A 20585-nucleotide genomic window follows, 5' to 3' on the forward strand; every position below is an offset into this window, starting at 1 on the left:
GTAGATTATAATCTTCGTGTAGTTAAATTTGCGTTTTTTTCTTTTCTTTTCTTTTTTTTAGACAGTTTCACTCTTGTTGGCCAGGCTGGAGTGCAATGGCGTGATCTCGGCTCACTGCAACCTCCGCCTCCCTGCTTCAAGTGATTCTCCTGCCTCCTCCTCCCGAGTAGCTGGGATTTCAGGGCGCCCGCCACCACGCCCGGCTAATTCTTTATATTTTTAGTAGATGAGGTTTCACCACGTTGGCCAGGGTGGTCTCCAACTCCTGACCTCAGGTGATCTACCTGCCTTGGCCTCCCAGAGTGCTGGAATTACAGGCATGAGCCACCGCCATTTCTCGAATAATCTTTTTCCTACTGACCAGTAATTTGTAATATATAGTTTACTGGTTACCACTGAGATTTCTGGAGTTGTCTGGCTCCAACGCTTAAAAGTAATGGTTTTGGGCAACTCTGTAAAATGGAGATAACAATTGCACCTACCTTACAGAGATGTGAGAGTTAAATAAGATAACCTGAAAAAGTACTCCAGTACTTGACACACAATTCTCAGCAAATGTGAGGTACTGTCACCATACTAAACACTCACACATACACGGGAATTTCTGGATTCTCTATTCTATCTCCCTACGTAGATTCTATCTCATCTACGTAATCCATCCAGCAACATTCCATTACTACCCCACTGTCCTTTTTTTCCCTCTTCTCTAAAGAGACACGGTCCTTTTTAAGGGCCCGTTTTCCCTCATTTCAACAAAAAAGTCACCTCACAGTTGCCTAATAACTAGAGCCTGAAAATCATAACCTTGGGGGTAAAAATAAGCTTTGCTTCACAAAGTAGTGAGAATCAAAGCCCAACCAAGGCACTGAACAAACGCTGGGGATGGGAAGGTGTCTGTTTCTTCCAACACGTATTTTGAAAGGCTGACCGCCTACTTTGTTTCAGCCTTTGGATGATCATGGAAGTTCTCAAAAGCTAGCATCTCCTCTTCCAACTCTTGTTTACAGCCTTAAGACAAGTAGTTCCCCATGTGACCCCAGGTGGGCCCTGAACTTGGGATAACCAGGACAGAAGACTTGGAGCAGGAGGTGCGGGAGGGAGGAGGGCTCTCTTCTGGGTGGTTGGTCCTGACCTGAGGTTCCCTCGCGGCAAGCTGAGCCAACTCCCCATGCGTGGGCTGATGCCCAGCCGCGGCAGGCAGGCGGCTTCGGGAGCGCTTATCTGCACACACGGGGACGACGGCAGGTGGGCTAAAGGAGAGAGGGTGGCGGCAGGATTACCATTTGAGGCTCTCAAAGAGTGTGGGAAATAGGGAAGCAGAGGCGCGAAAAGAAGGAAAACGCCTGGAGACGCTGTGTGGGCCAGAGGATAGGGAGACCGGCTTCGCGCTCCAACGACGCGCGTCACTCTGCCTCCCAGAGGCAAGTGCCTGGGGCTCGATTTTCCGTCCCCTGAAGCTCTGGGGATCTCTGAGTCTACCCAGGGCCCTCCAGGAACGCCTTCGGGAACGCATCCCAGCCCCGCCGCTACCGCCGTCACCGGTGACCGCTCCCGCCTCGGTTTGTCTCCTCCCTCTAACGGCTCCGGCAGCATCTGGCTTCCGTGGCGTCGGTGACGTCGGCGTGGGGGTGGGACTTCCTGCTTCGCGCGCCGCTGGGGCCCTGGACAGAGCCCGCTCCTCCAAGCTGGAGGGGCGGTGCGATGAGGCAGCTTCGGGGCCGGAGGTCAGCACGGCGGGTGGCGCCGCACCCCTGAGGAGCCCGGTCCACGCGGAAGAGCGGGGCTTTCCACCGCCGCCGCCGCCTTCGGACCTCTCCCGGGATACTTCACATTTCCCTAGGGACAGGAGCCCGAGGGGTCCGCTCGGCCCTCCTCCTCTTCAGCTTGCGCCGCGAGCTAAAGAGCTAGGCGTGGCGGGCTGGGCCGACACCCCGCTGTAGGACTGTAACCCTTAGTCCCAATGCCTCCGTAAGCAGAGTTGAGTGGGTGCAGGTGGTTGGAGCTGTGGAGGTGTCCCCGGTGGCGAGCGCGGCCAGAACTGCGGTCACTTAAGTTTTCCGTGTGCGCGTTTCAAGAAGCATGCGTGCGTCTGGTATGTAACCTCTGTTTCTGGGAACGGCGTCTTGTTTGTATTTTGGAATACTCATTTTGACCCTCCACAAACTGCCCTTAAATCCTTTTTTTATTTTCCTCGTAAAGTAGTGGAAGCTCGTATTAGAAAAGTAGGCAGAGAGACTTGTTGTGAAGCCAGTTGGACGCACGTGAAACTCTTTATGGAGCTTTTGGATGCACACTGGCTTGGTGGTTGTGTAGCCAGTTTGGTAATTGGCCAAACGTTTAAGTACCTCCAGCTTAATTTACGATGAAAAAGCTGTGCTACCATTTTCCTTGGCCTTGAAGACAATTTGAATGAACTGTGATGTCGACTGTCATTACTAAGATAACACCTAAAATATGTTAGCGTATGCCAGGTTTAAATACTTTGGTGAATCCTCACTGTCCAACTATTTTGACCATAATCAATGGCCATTTTGCTCTTAAAAATATCCACTGCTAAGTATTTTTAAAGCCTTTAGTTAGTTGAAGTGAGGAAGCTCTTTCAAATCTTACAGATTGTCTAGGATGAGGAGAGACTTGTCTGAATTTCGTGTATATGATACTTATAATCTATTCAGACTTTGAGCAGCTCTAAAACAGAGTAGGTTGTTAAAGCAGTGCTTCTGTTACCAAGCAATATCTCTGTAAACAAGTCTGACATTTAAAACACAATAAATGTATCTATCCTACGGTTACCTGGATTCAGAATTCTCCGTATTTATGAGTTTAGCCTGCAAGTGGTTAGAATTAATACTCACCTTTTGTATTGAGGTTTGATTTCAAACTCAGTTTGTTCAGAATTAGAATGCTTTATTTATTTAAGACTGAGTCTCGCTCTGTCTCCCAGACTGGAGTGCAGTAGCGCGATCTCGGCTCACTGCAACCTCCGCCTCCTGCGTTCAGGCGATTCTCCCGCCTCAGCCTTTTGAGTAGCTGGGACTACAGGCGCGCGCCACCACGCCTGGCTAATTTTTGTATTTTATTAGAGATGGGATTTCACCATGTTGGCCAGGCTGGTCTCGAACTCCCGACCTCAGGTGATCCGCCCACCTGAGCCTCCCAAAGTGCTGGGATTACAGGTGTGAGCCATCGCACCAGGCCAGAAGGCTTTCTATTACAGGTGTCACACAGGACTGTCCTGAGAGTTGCAAATGGTTTTGAGTTGTCCTTTGGTTATTTAGGACAGAGTATGCTGGGTGTTCCCCTTACTTTGAGTATTTTCTTTCCAGATCAGAGGAAGTGTGCAGACTGTATTTAGAACATTCTCAAATAATAGTGAAATACAATTTAGAATTCCATGCAGCACTGGAAGAATGAAATACTGATTATTCACAGGTTGTTGGGTTTTTTTTTTGAGACAGAGTTTCATTTTTGTCGCCCAGGCTGGAATGCAATGGTGTGATCTCGGCTCACTGCAACTTCCGCCTCCCGGTTTCAAGCGATTCTCACATCTCAGCCTCCCGAGTAGCTGGGGTTACAGGCGCATGCCACCATGCCCTGCTAATTTTTGTATTTTTGGTAGAGATGGGGTTTCACCATATTGCCCAGGCTGGTCACGAACTCCTGACCTCAGGCGATCTGCCCCCCTTGGCCTCCTAAAGTGCTGGGATTACAGGCATGAGCCAGCGTGCCTGGCCGATTCACAGGTAGTTTTTAATCCTTGGTTTACCAGTCACCTCACTGTCTCCTCTTATTGAACCCTTAATGATACAATTTTTATGGCAAGTTGTTTTCAGAACACTTTTTGAATGGTCTTTTGAATCAATAACCTTTCAAGTAAGCAAGTATGTGAGAAAATCTGAGACGTGATGAGACTAAATGACTTTGAAATCTATTAATAATGGGAATTGGAACTTGAAGTTTAATGTTCTTTGTGTCAGATGCTCTTATGTATTGCTCAAATCCATGGACTTCATTTTAGTTCTCTCCTTTTTTCTTTTCTATATGCTGATGTTGAAGTAATGAAATATTCAAAAGTTGAGCAAGACGGAGAAGAAGAAAAATCAAGAATGACTCGTATAATTCTTAGTAATCAGAAATCAGCATTATGTCATGGGATGTTCTAATTCAAGAAGCTTAGAATGAAATCTTAACAGAAAGATTAGTGAATTTTAGTGACTTGTCAGAATTTCCCCACCCCTAGGTACTGTCTCTTTGCCTAAAGTAAATGAGCTTGCTTTTAATTTTGTCATACATAATGTATTAGTTTCAGTAAGTAAATTGCCCACATTGTTTAGCCTGTATTGCTTTTAGGGAATGTGTGTAAATCTGTGTAAAAAACTTCCTATTAATCCAAGTTCACGTTTCTTGACTTAAGCTGAACTCTTCGAAATCCTCTCACCTTGTCTTTTCAAGCATATATTCTTCATGGAAAAGGTGTCTGTGCCCAGATTGGTTTCTTCACTATCCCCTTAAACCTGCTCTATACTTTATCCTTTCCATATTAGTCTGCATGTCCTGATCTTGTTCCCTTCTTTCTTAAAATCTAAATTGTACCTTTTCTATAAGGTTCAACTCCACCATGACCTCATACATACATAGGAATAGTATGTATTTGTGAGTTATATTTATTTGATACTTACACTTTTTGTTATATTATTTTAACTTTTTTGACTTCCTAACTAGATTATAAGCTTATTAAGGGCAGGACTTTCAGATCTCGATGAGCTATATTCTTAGTCTTTTCCAAATAGAAGTTGCTGAATAAATATTTCTTAAGGATGACTGATGAGGCTTTGTGTCCCCACCCAAATCTCACCTTGAATTATAATCTCCATAATCCCCGTGTGTCAGGGGAGAGACCAGGTGGAGGGAATTGGATCATGGCAGCAATTTCCCCCATGCTGTTCTCGCGACAGTGAGTTCTCATGAGATGTGGTGGTTATATAGGTGTTTGGTAGTTCCTCCTATGTCCATTCTCCTTCCTGCTACATTTCGAAGAAGGTGCCTTGCTTTCCCTTCACCTTCTGCCATGATTGTAAGTTTTCTGAGGCCTCTCCACCCATGTGGAACTGTGAATCAATTAAACCTCTTTCCTTTACAAATTACCCAATCTCAGGCAGTTCTTTATAGCAATATGAAAATGGACTAATACAATGACAATTATGTATTTCTACTCTCCCCCCTTTTGTAAGTATTGTGAAAGTAAGGTTGTTGAGAGAAGAGAGTAACTGAAGGAGAAATGGCAACAGTAAACTGTAAAAAAAGATTAAAGAGTAGGAAATCAGAAATAAAGATTCTGTTCCTAGAAAGTGAGTATTTGAGAATTTCCCATGGCAATACCAGCAGTAAGGACTCTCAGGAATGCTGGTACTATTCTTCAGTGGGCTTGGGGAGTTTGGTCAATTTCCTGGTTCCTAGTAGAATATTAGTTTATTAATTATATATTTTTTCATCAGGATTCCCCTCTTTAGGTCATGGAGAGATCACTGACTGTCAAGTCTAGTACTGTTTCTTTCTTTTTTTTTTTTTTGAGTTGGAGTCTTGCTCTGTCTCCCAGGCTGGAGTACAGTGGTGCAATCTTAGCTCACTGCAACCTCAAACTTGTGGGCTCACCCAGTTCTCCTGCCTCAGCCTCCCAAGTGGCTGGGGCTACAGGTGCATGCCACCACACCTGGCTTTTTTTTGTATTTTGAGTAGAGACAGGGTTTCACCACATTTACCAGGCTGGTCTCAGAACTCCTGGCCTCAAGTGATCCACTCACCTTGACCTCCCAAAGTGCTGGGATTGTAGGTATGAGCCACCATGCCTGGCCTACTATTTCTTTTAACTGAGCTATAATCCAGGATGGAAGAAATTAAGAAAGGAAATGCCCAGTTATTTGGCTTCTGTATATTGTGACTTCAGATTGCTTTTGGACTAAAATTCAGAGTTAGTAGGAACCTAAACCTGGCCATTCCCTTTTGGAAAGCACATATCTGTCTCAAAATATGTCTATAAAATATCCATGTAGTTTTTGCAGTCTCAACAAAGATCCTGTATCTGATGCTTATAACGAAGAGTTACTTCAGTTGAAGGTAAAAAAAGTGAAGTTGAGTCTCAGAATGCTTTCATAAATATTCGTTTGATTCAGTTATTTCTTGAGTGAATTTGCCATTCTGGCTTCTGAGTTGTTGCCCAGTAACACAATTTCAGTATAATGTAGCAACCCTTGAAAACAGTAGCATTAGACTATAGGGATTTTCCCGATGAAGCTGCATTGCCTATCTCTGATGTTCATAATCATCCTCTCTCAAGTGTGATTGCATTTTGTTTTAAGGCAGCTATTTCAGATATTGTTAAACTTAAGGGGCATACACTATATGGTCTTAAGGATTTTTTTAGAGTACTGTCGAATTATAACTTCTTGCACATTGTTTTACATAGAGATGCATGATAAGTATGTATTGAATTATTTTGTGGGTGAAGGACACGTGGACATGTGAAGATATTGGTTTAATTAAAGATTATTCTGGGCAGAAAAACTATTATGTAATAACAGACTTCTCTACAACTGATATAGCCAGCCAGAGCTGGGGTGGATGAAGTTGAAATGGTTCTTTGTAACATTTTTGTATTACTTCTAGAACTTCATAGAAAGCTTAGATCAATAAGCACAATTTAATAGGCACTGTAATTTTTTTTTTTTTTTGAAACATAGTCTCACTCTGTCTGCAGGCTGGAGTACAGTGGTTTGATCTCGGCTCACTGCAACCTCCGCCTTCCGGGTTCAAGCAATTCTCCTGCCTTAGCCTTCCCAAGTAGCTGGGACTACAGGCACGTGCCACCATGCCCGGCTAATTTTTTGATTTTTAAGAGGGACGGAATTTCACCGTGTTAGCCAGGGTGGTCTCAATCTCCTGACCTTATGATCCACCCGCCTTGGCCTCCCAAAGTGCTGGGATTGCAGGTGTGAGCCACTGCGCCCAGCCTAGGCACTGTAATTTTGTGGGAAGAGAATTGTGATTCAGGAGACCAAGGCTTGACTGGGTGAGTCACTTTACCTTTCGTGGCCTGTCTTCTCATTTGAAAACATAAATCTCTGAAAGTTTCCTTCAGAAATTGTATGCTTCCAACTTAAAGCAAATTTTATTTCTCCTGTTTATGGGTTTAATCAATATTTGAGTGCCTATTATGTGTCTTGCGCTATGCTAGGCACTGGGGGGATTGTGAATAAGACATAGTGCTAAGTCTTTTTTTTTTTTTTTTTTTTTTGAGACGGAGTCTTGCTCTGCCGCCCAGGCTGGAGTGCAGTGGCCGGCTCTCAGCTCGCTGCAAGCTCCGCCTCCCGGGTTCAAGCCATTCTCCTGTCTCAGCCTCCCCAGTAGCTGGGACTACAGGCGCCCGCCTCGTCGCCCGGCTAGTTTTTTGTATTTTTTTAGTAGAGACGGCGTTTCACCATATTAGCCAGGATGGTCTGGATCTCCTGACCTCGTGATCCGCCCGTCTCGGCCTCCCAAAGTGCTGGGATTACAGGCTTGAGCCACCGCGCCCGGCCCATAGTGCTAAGTCTTAAGCACCTTATTGTCTGATGGGAGAAATGGACAAAGTAATTAGTAATTTGTAATGAAGCATGTTAAATTTCATAAGTGTAGGTAAGAATGTGTTCTGGGACATGTAGGAAGGATACCTGGCCTAGAACTAGAAAGAATACGCTACAATTGAGGACTGTCTCTTTAGAATCTTGTAAGTGTAGTTTGTAGGGTGTACTTGGACCGGAGGGAGTTAGTCAAAGAAAACTAGGGAGACATTTCTTGAAGTTGGAGAGAGAGAAGAGTTATCAACGTTAGCGGTAGTTGAAATACCAGGTATAGGTGAGGTTCCTAGAGAGAGTTGTGTAGAATCAGAAGGGAGCTTGTGAACACCAGAATGTAATAGGAAGGGGGAGAAAGAAAGTAGGGAGGAAAACCAGAGTAGGATAAGATTTTGGAAACCTTATCAATGTGAAGGAATGCACATCATATTTAGTTTATTGATTAAGTGGAAATTGTTGCTCAAGAAACGTTGAGTGTGTAATCCTATAAACGTAAACCCATCTAAATGAAGATGCCCTCTACAAAGATCTGAACTTGCAAATGGGGGTAGTTTAAGTTCTTGCTTAGCAGCATAACAGAGGAAAGAGCCTGGATCCTGAGAGTGAAGGTTAGATTACTAGCTTCATGACTTTTTGAACCAGTTACTTAGTTTTTTGGTCCTCATTGTCTTAATGTGTAAAATGATATATATATATATATATATATATATGTATATATATTTTTTTTACAAGAGTCTTGTATGGATTAAAACAAGGTAAGTTGTAAACCTGACTTTTAGTGGGCATTCTTTATTCATTTTTATCCGTGTCATTATTAATGACTCTTCTGAACTACATACCCTTCTTTTCCTTCCCCATCCCCAGTCATATTCTTTTATCCTTCAAGACCCACCAAAATTCCTGCCTTTTCTTTGATATCTTCCTGTATGGATGATATTCCAAATTTTCTGTAATGGAATGAACATGTCCTGTGTCCCTTAGAATTAGCAACACTATTCTTTTTTCTTTTTCTTTTTTAAAGCGTTAAGAAGGAAATTGTAGTATCTAACATGTGAGAAGTCTGGAGATAGGTGGTTCTAAGATTGTCAATTAAGTGGCTCAGTGATAATCTTTAAGAACCTGGATTCTTTTTGCTTGGTCATCCTTTGAACTCAGCCTTGATTACTACAACTGTCATCAAATTTTCCAAAGTTTGGAAGAGATAACTTCTTTCTTCTACCTAGCCCTTTTTAAACAGCTTTATTGAGGTATATTTTACCTACCATAAAAGCCACTCATTGTAAGTGTACAATTTAATGGTGTTTAGCAACTTTATAGAGTTGTGCAACTGTCATCACAAGGCAATTTCTGAACATTTTATCAATCTCCCAGATTCTCTCAAGCTCATTTGCATTTAATGTAACTCCTTCCCACAGCCCCAGAGAACCACTGATCTACTTTCTATCACTATAAATTTGTCTAGTTCTAGATATTTCATATAAGTGGAATCAATATAGTCTTTTGCATCTGGCTTCTTTCACTTCATGCTTTTGAGGTTTATTTAATGTATGTATATCAATGTTTTGTTCTTTTTAATTGTTGAATAGTATTCTTGTCTATTTTCCATTCACCAGGTGAATAGTATTGGTGGATAGTATTTCCCATTTATTGGTAACTGGTGTATTCCCCATTCACTAGATGATAGACATTGGATTGTTTCCAGTTTTTGGCTATTATGAATAATGCTGCTATGAAGATTTGTCTGTAATTCCTTGTGTGAGCATGTTCATTTCTTTTGGGTAAATTCCTAGGAGTGGAATTGCTGAATTATATGGTAAGCTTACTTTTAACTTTTAAAGAAACTGTCAAAGTGTTTTCCAAAGTAGCTGTACCAATTATATCCTACCAGCAATGTATGAGGATTCCAGTTTCTCCACGTCCTCACCAACAGTTGTTGTCTTTTTAATTATAGCCATTCTAGTGACTATCTAGTAGTATCCCATTGTAATTTTAATTTGCATTTCCCTGCACACTAATGTTGGATACCTTTTTCTGTGGTTGTTGGCCATTTGTAAGTCATTTTTAGAAGAATATCTGTTGAAGGCATTTGCCCATTTTTTTGCTGGGGTTTTTTTTTTTTTTTGGTCTTACTGAGTTGTAAGTTCTTTATATATTCTGGATAAAAGTTTGTATTGTTTTTAATATCAAAGATAAGATTTGCAAAGATTTCTCCCAGTTGATGTCTTGGCTTTTCATATTTTTACTGGTGTCTTTTGAAGTGCAAAAGTTTTTAATGAAGTCATTTCTTTTGTGTGTGTGGCATGTGCTTTCATGTTATGTATAAGAACTTTTTGCCTAATCCAAGGTCCCAAAGATTTTTCTCTTGGTTTTTTTTGAGCTCTTTCCTTTAAATCTAAGATTCATATTGAATTAACCATGCATATATGTAAGAAGAGGACCTAAGTTCATTTTTTAAAAATGTGAATGCCAAATTATCTAGTACCATTTGTTAAAAAGACTGTTCTTTTCTCTTCAATTGTATTGGCATCTTTGTAAAATATCAGTTGACTATAATGTAAGAATTTATTCCTAGACTCATGTCTATAAACCTGTCCTTACTCCAACACCATTCTGTCTTGATAACTGCAGTTTTATAGTAAGTTTCAAAATGAGTAGTGTAACATTTTCTTCTTTTTCAAAATTGGTGCTATGTTCTTTCCATTTCCATATACAATTTAGGATCAGCTTGTTAATTTCTACAAAAACAAATCTAATATTTGTAGGATTTGCCCTGAATCTGTCCGTCAATCTGGGAAGAATCACCAACTTAAAAAACTTGAGTCTTCCAGTCCATGAACATGTAATATCTCTCCATTTACTTAGATCTTTAATTTCTCTTAATAATGTTTTTCACTTTTCAGTGTACAAATCGTGCACTTCTTTGGTTAAATTTATTCCTAAGACTTATAATTTTGATGCTCTTAGAAATGGAGTTTTCTTTTTTTTTTTTTTGAGATGGAGTCTCGCTTTCTCACCCGGGCTGGAGTGCAGTGGCGCAATCTCAACTCACTGCAACCTCTGCCTCCTGGGTTCCTGCCATTCTCCTGCCTCAGCCTTCCAAGTAGCTGGGACTACAGGCACGTGCCACCACGCCTGGCTAATTTTTTGTATTTTTAGTAGATACGGGGTTTCACAGTGTTAGCCAGGATGGTCTTGATCTCCTGACCTTGTGATCCGCCTGCCTCGGCCTCCCAAACTTTTGGGATTACAGGCATGAGCCACTGTGCCTGGCCCAGAAATGGAGTTTTCATGATTTGATTTCAAATTGTTCGTTGTTAGCATAAAGAAATGCAACCAGCCAGGTGTGGTGACTCACGCCTGTAATCCCAGCACTTTGGGAGGCCGAGGCGGGTGGATCATGAGATCAGGAGATCGAGATCATTGTGGCTAACACGGTGAAACCCCGTCTCTACTAAAAATACAAAAAAATTAGCTGGGTGTGATGGTGGGCACCTGTAGTCCTAGCTACTCGGGAGGCTGAGGCAGGAGAATGGTGTGAACCTGGGAGGCGGAGCTTACAGTGAGCCGAGATCACTCCAACTGCACTCCAGCCTAGAGGACAGAGCGAGACTCCGTCTTAAAAAAAAAAAAAAAAAAATGCTGCCAATTTTTGCATATTATTTGTACATAGATGATCATATCTCAAAACAATGATACTTTTTCTTTCCAATCTCAATGTTATTTATTTCTTCATTTTTGCTTTAATTTTTGGGTTAGACCCTCCAGTACGATGTTGAAGAGAAGTGTTGAATGTGCATTGCATTGCTCCCAGTCTTAGGGGGAAAACATGCATATTTTTACCATCAGGTATAATGTTAGCTCTAGATTTTCTATAATGTCCTTTGAAGAAGGTTAAGGAAGCTCCCTTATGTTCCTAGTTTGTTGCGAGTTTTTAATCATGAGTGGGTGTTAGATTTTGTCATGTTTTTTCCTGCATCTGATATGGTTACATGATTTTTATTCTGTTAATATGTTATATATTAATTGATTATTGGAGATTAAACCCATCTTGTATTGCTGGGACAGATCGCACTTGGTCATGCTGTAAAACCTTTTTTTTTTTTTTTTTTTTTTTTTTTTTTTTTTTTAGCGTTTGAGACAGAGTCTTGCTCTGTGACACAGGCTGAAGTGCAATGGTGTGATTTTGGCTCACTGCAGCCTTGAACTCCTGGACTCATGTGTTTCTCCTGCCTCAGCCTCCCCAGTGGCTGGGGCTACAGGCTCATGCCACCACACCTGGCTATTTTTCTTTCTTTTTCTTTTTTGGCATTTTTTGTAGAGACAGAGTTTTGCCATGTTGCCTGGGCTGTTCTTGAACTCCTTGGGTCAAGCGGTTTACCTGCTTGGACTCCCAAAGTGCTGGGACTACAGGCTTAAGCCACCATACCCAGTCCGTGCTATATAATCTCTGTTATATGTTGTTGAATATGGTTTGTCTGATTATTGTTAAGGAAATTGCATATATGTTCCTGAGGGATATTAGTCTGTTGGTTTCTCGTGATCTTGCTCTTACTGCTTTAAATGTTTGATAGCTTTCATTAGTGCAGTTATGGGGGCCTGGCCATTTCTTTGTGGGAATATTTAAAATTATTAATTCAGTTTCTTCACTTCTTGTTATAGGTCTTTTCAGATTTTCTCTTTCTTCTAGAGTTTTGGTAATTTGTATGTTCTAGGAAGTGTAGTCCATTTCATATAAATTATCTAGTTTGTTGATACAAAGTTTGTATTAAGAAATCCTTTAAGTTAATAATTTAAGGTGGGCAATAATTCTCCCTCTTTCATTCTTGATTTTGGTAATTTGTATCTCTTATTTTCTTGGTCAGTCTAGGAAGTTTTTTTTTCCCCCCGATTCTGTTGCTCTTTCCAAAGAACCAACCTTTTATGTCATTGATTATTTTGCATATTTATATTTTCTACTTCACTGATTTCCACGCTAAAAATTATTATTTTTCTGCTTGTTTTGGGTTTAATGTCCCTTCTGCTCCTTGTTTTTCTAGTTTCCTAAGATGGAAGCTTAGATTATTGGTTTGAGACCTTTTTTCTTTTCTCATATAAATGTTTAAAACTAGACGTTTTCCTCTAAGCACTGCTTTAGTTGCGTTCTGTACTTTTTGGTTTGCTGTGTTTTGTTTTCATTCAATTTGAAATATATTTAAATTTTTTCCTTGCAATTTCTTCTTTGATCAATGGGTTATTTAGACGTATGTTTTTAAATTTACCAATAATTGAGGTGTTCCTAGATTTATTTTTGTTTGGATGACTAATTCCACTGTGATCAGATAACACATTTTTTATGAGCTCAATCTTTTAAATTTTATCGAGACTTGGCTTGTGCCCCAGTATGTGGTGTATCCTGGAACATTTTCTTTGTGTGTGTGAAAAAGATGTATATTCCGTAATCATTGGGGGGTATTTTCTGTCAGTTATGTCAAGTTTATTGATGAGGTTAGTCAAGTCTTCTATATCCTTGCAGATTTTCTGTCTCGTTCTATCAGTCATTGCAGTCTTCAACTGTTTTTGTTGAATTATCTATTTCTCTTTTAAATTATCTCTATTTTTTTTGCTTCATGTATTTTGGAGCTCTTTTGTTAGATGGACAGTTATTGTTATATCTTCCTGATATAGTGACCCTTTTTTCATCATGAAATGTCCTCCTTTGTCTATATTTCTTATCTTAAAATCTATTTTTCTTGGTACTGTAGCCACTCTAGTTTTTTTATGGTTACTGCTTCTATGGTGTATTTTTTTTTTTTAATCCTTTTAATTTTTAACCTATTTGTGTCTTTGAATTGAAGATTTATCTCTTGTTGACAGCCTATAGTTAGGTTTTGTAATCCATTCTAACATAATCCCCCCTTTGAATAGAGTGTTTAGTTCATTCACATTTAATGTAATTGTTGATATTATTGGATTTACGTCTGCATTTTTCATATTTGTTTTCTATTTGTCTCATTTGTTTTTTGCTTTTTCCTCTTTGCCATCTTTCTGTGTTAAATATTTTTTAGTGTATCTTTTTAATTCTGTTGATTTCTTTTGCTATATTTTTAGGGATTACAATATGCCTTTTAACTTAATTACAGTCTCCTTCAGAATAATACTAAATTCTGATAAATTATAGAAACTTTTCTTTTCTTTTTTTTTGAGACGGAGTCTCGCTCTGTCGCCCAGGCTGGAGTGCAGTGGCCGGATCTCAGCTCACTGCAAGCTCCGCCTCCCGGGTTTACGCCATTCTCTCGCCTCAGCCTCCCGAGTAGCTGGGTCTACAGGCGCCCGCCATCTCGCCCGGCTGATTTTTTGTATGTTTTTAGTAGAGACGGGGTTTCACCGTGTTAGCCAGGATGGTCTCGATCTCCAGACCTCGTGATCTGCCCGTCTCGGCCTCCCAAAGTGCTGGGATTACAGGCTTGAGCCACCGCGCCCGGCCAATTATAGAAACTTTTCTTCAGTGTATCTCTTTTTTCTCTTTTTGGTGCTATTATTATTATATATATTACAGCTGTATGTATTACAAACCCAGCGATACAGTACTATAATTATTCCTTTATGTAGTCTTATGTCTTTAAAGGAGATGAAGTGAAAATAATTATATTTTTAGAGTCTTTAATATTTACCGATGTGATTACAGTTTCCAATGAGCTTCAATCTCCTATAGAGTATTATTTTTCTTTTTTTTCATACAGGTTCTCCTTCTGTTTTGCAGGCTGGAGTGCAATGGTGTGATCTTGGCTCACTGCAGCCTCTGCTCACCCAGTTCAAGCAATCCTCCTGCCTCAGCCTCTCAAGTAGCTGGAACTACAGGCACGTGCCACCACACCTGGCTATTTTTTTGTAGAGACGGGGTTTTGCCATGTTGCCCAGGCTGGTCTCGAACTTCTGAGCTCAAGTGAACCACCCACCTTGGCCTCTCAAAGTGCTGCGATTACAGGCATGAGCCACTGTGCCCAGCCTAGATTAAAGTTATTCTATGGTGTGACTTTTATCCTGAAGGACTTCCTTTGTTATTTCTCATAAGGCATGTCTCACAGCAACGACTTCTCTTCATCTTTGGTTATCTATCTGGAAATATCTTTATTTCATCTTCATTTTTGAAGGGCAGTTTTGCTGAATATAGAAATTTTAGTGGTAAGTTTTTGGTGTTTCTTTTAAAAATTTGTTTTTTTCCATGTCATTTCTGATGAGCAGTCGGCGTTAATAATGTTGCCCTGTATGTGAAGTCATTTTTCTCTCGTTCCTTTTTTAAGATTTCCTTTTTGTCTTTCAGCACTTGCGGGTTTCTTTGGATTTGTTGGGCTGTTTAGATGTGTCAATTAATGTTTTTCATTAAATTAGGGAAGTGTTTGGTGATTATTTCTTCAAAACTTCTTTTCTGCCTCTTTCTCTCTTTCCTGACCTTCTGGAACTCCCACTGCATATTTCATGTACAGTATGTCGTCATTTAACATTTATTTTTATTTTTTATTTTTTTTGAGATGGAGTCTTGCTCTGTTGCCAGGCTGGAGTACAGTGGCGCGATCTCGGCTCACTGCAACTTCTGCCTGTCGGGTTCAAGTGATTCTCTTGCCTTAGCCTTCCGAGTAGCTGGGACTATAGGTGCGCACCACCACACCTGGCTAATTTTTGTATTTTTAGTAGAGATGGGGTTTCACCATGTTGGCCAGGATAGTCTCAATCTCCTGACCTCGTGATCTCCCTGCCTCGGCCTCCCAAAGTGCTGGGATTACAGGCATGAGCCACCACACCCGGCTGTCACTTAACGTTATTGATAGGTTCTTGGAAACTGACTTTAAGTGAAATGATATATAATGATTTCCTAGGCTAATTGAGAAAAACAATAGTTAAATTCCTATGGCATATCTCTGGTCAAAAAACTTCATCAAACTTCTAAATAAATACCCAAGACACTTCCTACATTAAACATTGAAATAAATGTGAGCTGTAATGTTTAAGAAAGATTAGTAAAAACAAGTAAGATAGTTACTTACCTAATTTTTGGTTAACCAGTGAGTGATATGGTCATAGTGGTGGTGGGTTAAACCAAGAAATAAATGTTTGCAAAACAAAAATTATAAGAGGCACCTCTTACTATCGTGCAGTTCAAAAATAATCACAAATATGGCAGGCTTGATAAGAGTGCTTTTGTACTACATAATGTATTGTCATGCATTTACATGACTATATACTTTATTTGAAATTTCATTTTGCAATAATTTGTATTCATTTATTCATTCATTCATTCATTTTCCAACCTGCTCTAGGGTTCAGGCTTTCTGGTGGCCAGAGCCTGTCCTGGCACGGAACCAACTGTGGACAGGTTGACATTCCATTGCATGGTGCACTTAAACACACACCCATACTCATGCCTACTGGGACAATTTCGATCTCCCAGTGAACCTAACGTGCACATCTTTAGGATATGAGAAGAGGAAACTGGAGTACTTGGAAAATACAAACAAATGTTTACTTAATCGTTTTTGGTGAGTGTCCATTTAAATGTTTTGCTCATCAAAAATTTTTGATTGTTTGTTTTCCTATCATTTAGTTTTGAGAGTTCTTTATTCTGGGTGCAAGTCCTTTATCAGATTTATGATTTACAGTTTTTTCCCGAGTCTGGTATATCTTTTCACTTATGTAACAGTGGATTTTGAAGAGTAGTGGATTTTGAAGTTCTTCATTTTGATGAAATCCAGTTTGTCAGTTTTTTCTTTTTTGGATTGTGCTTTTGGTGTTATATCTGAGAAGTCTTAACCCAAGATCAAAATGATTTTCTCCTGTATTTTTTTTAGGAGGTTTATAGTTTAGGTTTTTAATTCAGGCCTCTGATTTATTTTTGATTCTATTTTTGTACATGGTGTAAGGAGCAACTTGAAGTTCTTTGTGTGTGTGTGTGTGGTGTGTGTGTGTATGTATGTATATGGAAAAGGCAATTGTTCCAGGACCATTTTTTGAAAAGACTATTTTTTCTTCACTGAACTGACTGCATTTTTGTCAGAAATCAATTGACTGTTTATATTTGACTGTATTTCAGGACAGTCTTTTCTGTTTAATGGATTTTTGTGACTCTAATGTAATACTACATAATTTTTATTTCTATGCACTTTAATAAGTGAAGTCAGATAATACAAGTCTTCTAACTTTGTTCTTTTTCAAAGTTTTTTTTTTTTTTTTTGGCTCTTCTAGGTCCCTTGTGTTTCCATATGAATTTTAGAATCAGCTTGTTAATTTCTATGAAAACTACCTCAGTATTTTGAATGACATTGCATTGAATTTGGGAGAAATTAACTTCTTAACAATATTGAATTTTCTGATCCACAAATATGGCATATCTTGCTATTGTAACCTGCTTTTTAAAAACAATTATAGATATAGAGTCTCACTATGTTGCCCAGGCTGATCTTGAACTCTTGGGATGAAGTGATCCTCCCACCTCGACCTCCCAAAATGCTGGGGTTACAGGCATGAGCCACCACACCTGGCCATGACCTACTTTTTTAATAGTCTCTTTCCATTGTAAACACCACTATTAAGTTAGTACCATGAGGATAAGAACTGATTCTGTCCTCCACTCCTACCTGGAATTTAGGATGCACTCAATAAACATTTACTGAATGACAAATAAAAGAAGATTCTTAAACATAAATGTTTCTGCATCTCTAATTAGTTTCTCAGGATTAATTCCTAAAATTAGAGTTACTAAGTCACAAGATACATTCATTTTGAAAGCTTTTGCTTAGTAAACTGTCCTCCAGGTAAAATTTCTTTTCTGTTCTTTTTTGAGTTGGAGTTTTGCTCTTGTTGCCCAGGCTGGAGTGCAGTGGCGTGATCCTGGGCCACTGGAACCTCCGCCTCCCAGGTTCAAGTGATTCTCTTGCCTCAGCCTCCTGAGTAGCTGCAATTACAGATGCCTGCCACCATGCCTGGCTAATTTTTGTATTGTTAGTAGAGAAGGGGTTTCACCATGTTGGCCAGGCTGATCTCAAACTTCCGACCTTAGGTGATCTGCCCACCTCAGCCTCCCAAAGTACTACAATTACAGGCGTGAGCCACCACGCCTGGCCTGAGGTAGAAATTTCTTGATAACTATCTTTAATGCATGCATAATTGGTTAGCAAACAGTGTTCTCGGTGAAATCCTTCCCCAGGGTTTCTCTGAAATTATATTATAAGCCTATGGGAGAGTAGGATTTACATCATAGAAATTTTGTGGATCACTTTACTGTCATTAACAGTTTACTGGAATTCGGAGCTATGAAGATGACCAAAACAGTTGAAGATAGTTTATATAGTTATAAAGCATCTGGAGGGGAAAAGTGCAGACGTTATAGAATATGGAATAAATTAGGCCGGGCACGGTGACTCATGCCTGTAATCCCAGCACTTTGGGAGGCCGAGGTGGGTGGATCACTTGAGGTCAGGAGTTCGAGACCAGCCTTGCCAACACAGTGAAACCCTGTCTCTAAAAATACGAAAAATAGCCAGGCGTGGTGCGTGCCTGTAATCCCAGCCACTTGGGAGGCTGAGGCAGGAGAATCACTTGAACCCGGGGTGCAGAGGTTGCAGTGAGCTGAGATTGCGCCATTGTACTCCAGCCTGGGTGACAGGGTCAGGCTCCGTCTCAAAAAAAAAATATGTATATATAGAATAAATATCCTGCGGCAAGCACAAGGAAGGCCGGAACCTATGAAGCACATGGGCAAAAGCTACTCTTTTAATTCACTTTTAGAGCAACTAAAACTCTGAAGATAGTTTTGTGATTTTGCAGACTGTAGGGTTTCAGGTTTGACTGTGATTGTGATTTGTGGATTAACTGACAGGATTTAAGAAGGTATTTTAATTTGGCATAACTGTATGAACAAAGTTTTGAAGGCAAAGAGAAACGTGTTTGAGAGTCTGTAAAGTAAACTTAATTGACAGTAGCACAGGGGTCCTGTGGGGCAGCAAAATGTTTGAATTTGTATAGGGAGCTGGCTAATACAGGGCTGTGAGTTTAGCTGGGAAATTTTGATTTGAGTCAGAAAAGAATAAGGATTATCATAGGAGTTATAGTGACGAAGGCAGTGTATGAGAAAGATTGTTTTGGTGATACTTGTAGGCTATGTAAGAATGAGAAAAGACTAAAGTCTGGGACACCATCTAGGAGGCTTCTGTTAAGTGTAAAGTATTTAAGATTCGGCACTGGAGTGTGATGACTCTCAAAATGGGGAAGAATGATTATATTCAACAAATAGATGAAGAAGAATCAGCAGGATTAATTTGTTACAAATAGAGGATAGAGGATTGTTAGTGGTTAAATGAGAGGAGGATAGTGGTAAACTGACTTTTTTAAGGAGACAAGTAGAAAATTTGAACCTAATGATCTGAATTCTTGTTAAGTTGATGTAGTGGATAAAATGTGATAACTTTTCCTCACCTATTACTGGATTCATGACTGAGACCCCTATAACAAAATACAGATTATCAAGAGGAAAGCATACACATTTATTTAATGAAAGCTTTACTTTATGTGAGTCTTCAGAAATGAAGACTGAAATAAACAGGGAAACCTTTCTTTCTGTGTTTTTCTAAAAAATTTATTATTTCAATAGTTTTGGGGGAACAGGTGATGTTTGGTTACATGGATAACTTCTTTAGTGGTGATTTCTGAGATTTTGCTGCACCCATCATTTGAGTGGTGTACATGCACCCAGTGTGCAGTCTTTTAACCCTCACCCCCTCCCACCCTTCTCCCCAGGTCCCCAGAGTCCATTATATCATTCTTATGCCTTTGCATCCTCATAGCTTAGCTCCCACTTATGAGAACATACGGTGTTTGGTTTTCCATTCCTGAGTTATTTCAGTTAGAATAATGGCCTCCAACTCTATCTCGGTTGCTGTGAATGCCATTATTTCATTCCTTTTTATGGCTGACTAGTATTGCATGGTATATATATATATACCACGTTTTCTTTACTCATTGGTTGATGGACATTTAGGCTGATTCCATATTTTTTTTTTTTTTTTTGAGACGGAGTCTTGCTCTGCCGCCCAGGCTGGAGTGCAGTGGCCGGATCTCAGCTCACTGCAAGCTCCGCCTCCCGGGTTTAGGCCATTCTCCTGCCTCAGCCTCCCGAGTAGCTGGGACTACAGGCGCCCGCCTCGTCGCCCGGCTAGTTTTTTGTATTTTTTAGTAGAGACGGGGTTTCACCATAGTAGCCAGGATGGTCTCGATCTCCTGACCTCGTGATCCGCCCGTCTCGGCCTCCCAAAGTGCTGGGATTACAGGCTTGAGCCACCGCGCCCGGCTGATTCCATATTTTTACAGTTGCAAATGTGCTGCTGTAAACTTGCATGTTCGAGTGTCTTTTTCATATAATGACTTGTTTTCCTCTGGGTAGATGCCCAGTAGTGAGATTGCTGGATCAAATGGTAGTTCTACTTTTACTTTTTTTTTTTTTGAGATGGAGTCTTGCTCTGTCGCCCAGGCTGGAGTGCAGTGGTGCGATCTCTGCTCACTGCAAGCTCCGCCTCATGGGTTCACGCCATTCCCCTGCCTCAGCCTCCCGAGTAGCCGGGACTACAGGCACCCACCACCATGCCTGGGTAATTTTTTTTTGTATTTTTAGTAGAGATGGGGTTTCACCGTGTTCGTCAGGATGGTCTCCATCTCCTGGCCTCGTGATCCGCCCACCTCAGCCTCCCAAAGTGCTGGGATTACAGGCGTGAGCCACCTTGCCCGGTATACTTTTAGTTCTTTAAGGAATCTCCACGCTGTTTTCTATAGTGGTTGTACTAGTTTACCTTCTCACCAGCAGTGTAAAAGTGTTCCCTTTTCAGCACATCTCCATCACCATCTATCATTTTTTGGTTTTTAAATTATGGCCATTCTTGGAGGAGTAAGGTGGTAGCACATTGTGGTTTTGATTTGCGTTTGCCTGATAGTGATGTTGAGCATTTTTTCTTT

The 20585-nt window shown here is 40.4% G+C and overlaps 2 protein-coding genes across 17 annotated transcripts in view; one reads left to right on the top strand and one right to left on the bottom strand.

The window, feature by feature from the left end:
• Positions 1–215: 215 nt before the first annotated feature.
• Positions 216–2530, bottom strand: LOC117090832. The gene is made up of 2 exons (XM_033223474.1): positions 2482–2530; positions 216–1836 (listed from the first exon to the last, which is right to left on the bottom strand). Exons 1-2 carry the CDS (start codon positions 2528–2530, stop codon positions 1277–1279), a joined length of 609 nt encoding a protein of 202 aa, XP_033079365.1. The 3' UTR covers positions 216–1276.
• CEP83 (centrosomal protein 83) overlaps positions 1662–20585 on the top strand; it is a 185531-nt gene continuing 166607 nt past the window's right edge. For 6 of the 16 annotated variants that reach the window (XM_033221053.1, XM_033221054.1, XM_033221045.1 and 3 more), the window contains exons 1-2: positions 14497–14771; positions 15905–16123. The gene's annotated coding sequence lies outside the window, so the exon portion shown is untranslated. Of the gene's footprint in view, positions 2093–14494; positions 14772–15904; positions 16124–20585 lie in introns of those variants that run through there. The other 10 variants (XM_033221048.1, XM_033221050.1, XM_033221049.1 and 7 more) reach the window with 6 other exon arrangements.

The sequence above is a fragment of the Trachypithecus francoisi genome, unplaced genomic scaffold, assembly GCF_009764315.1.
Source record: "Trachypithecus francoisi isolate TF-2019V2 unplaced genomic scaffold, Tfra_2.0 Lachesis_group11, whole genome shotgun sequence".
Lineage (NCBI taxonomy): Eukaryota > Metazoa > Chordata > Mammalia > Primates > Cercopithecidae > Trachypithecus > Trachypithecus francoisi.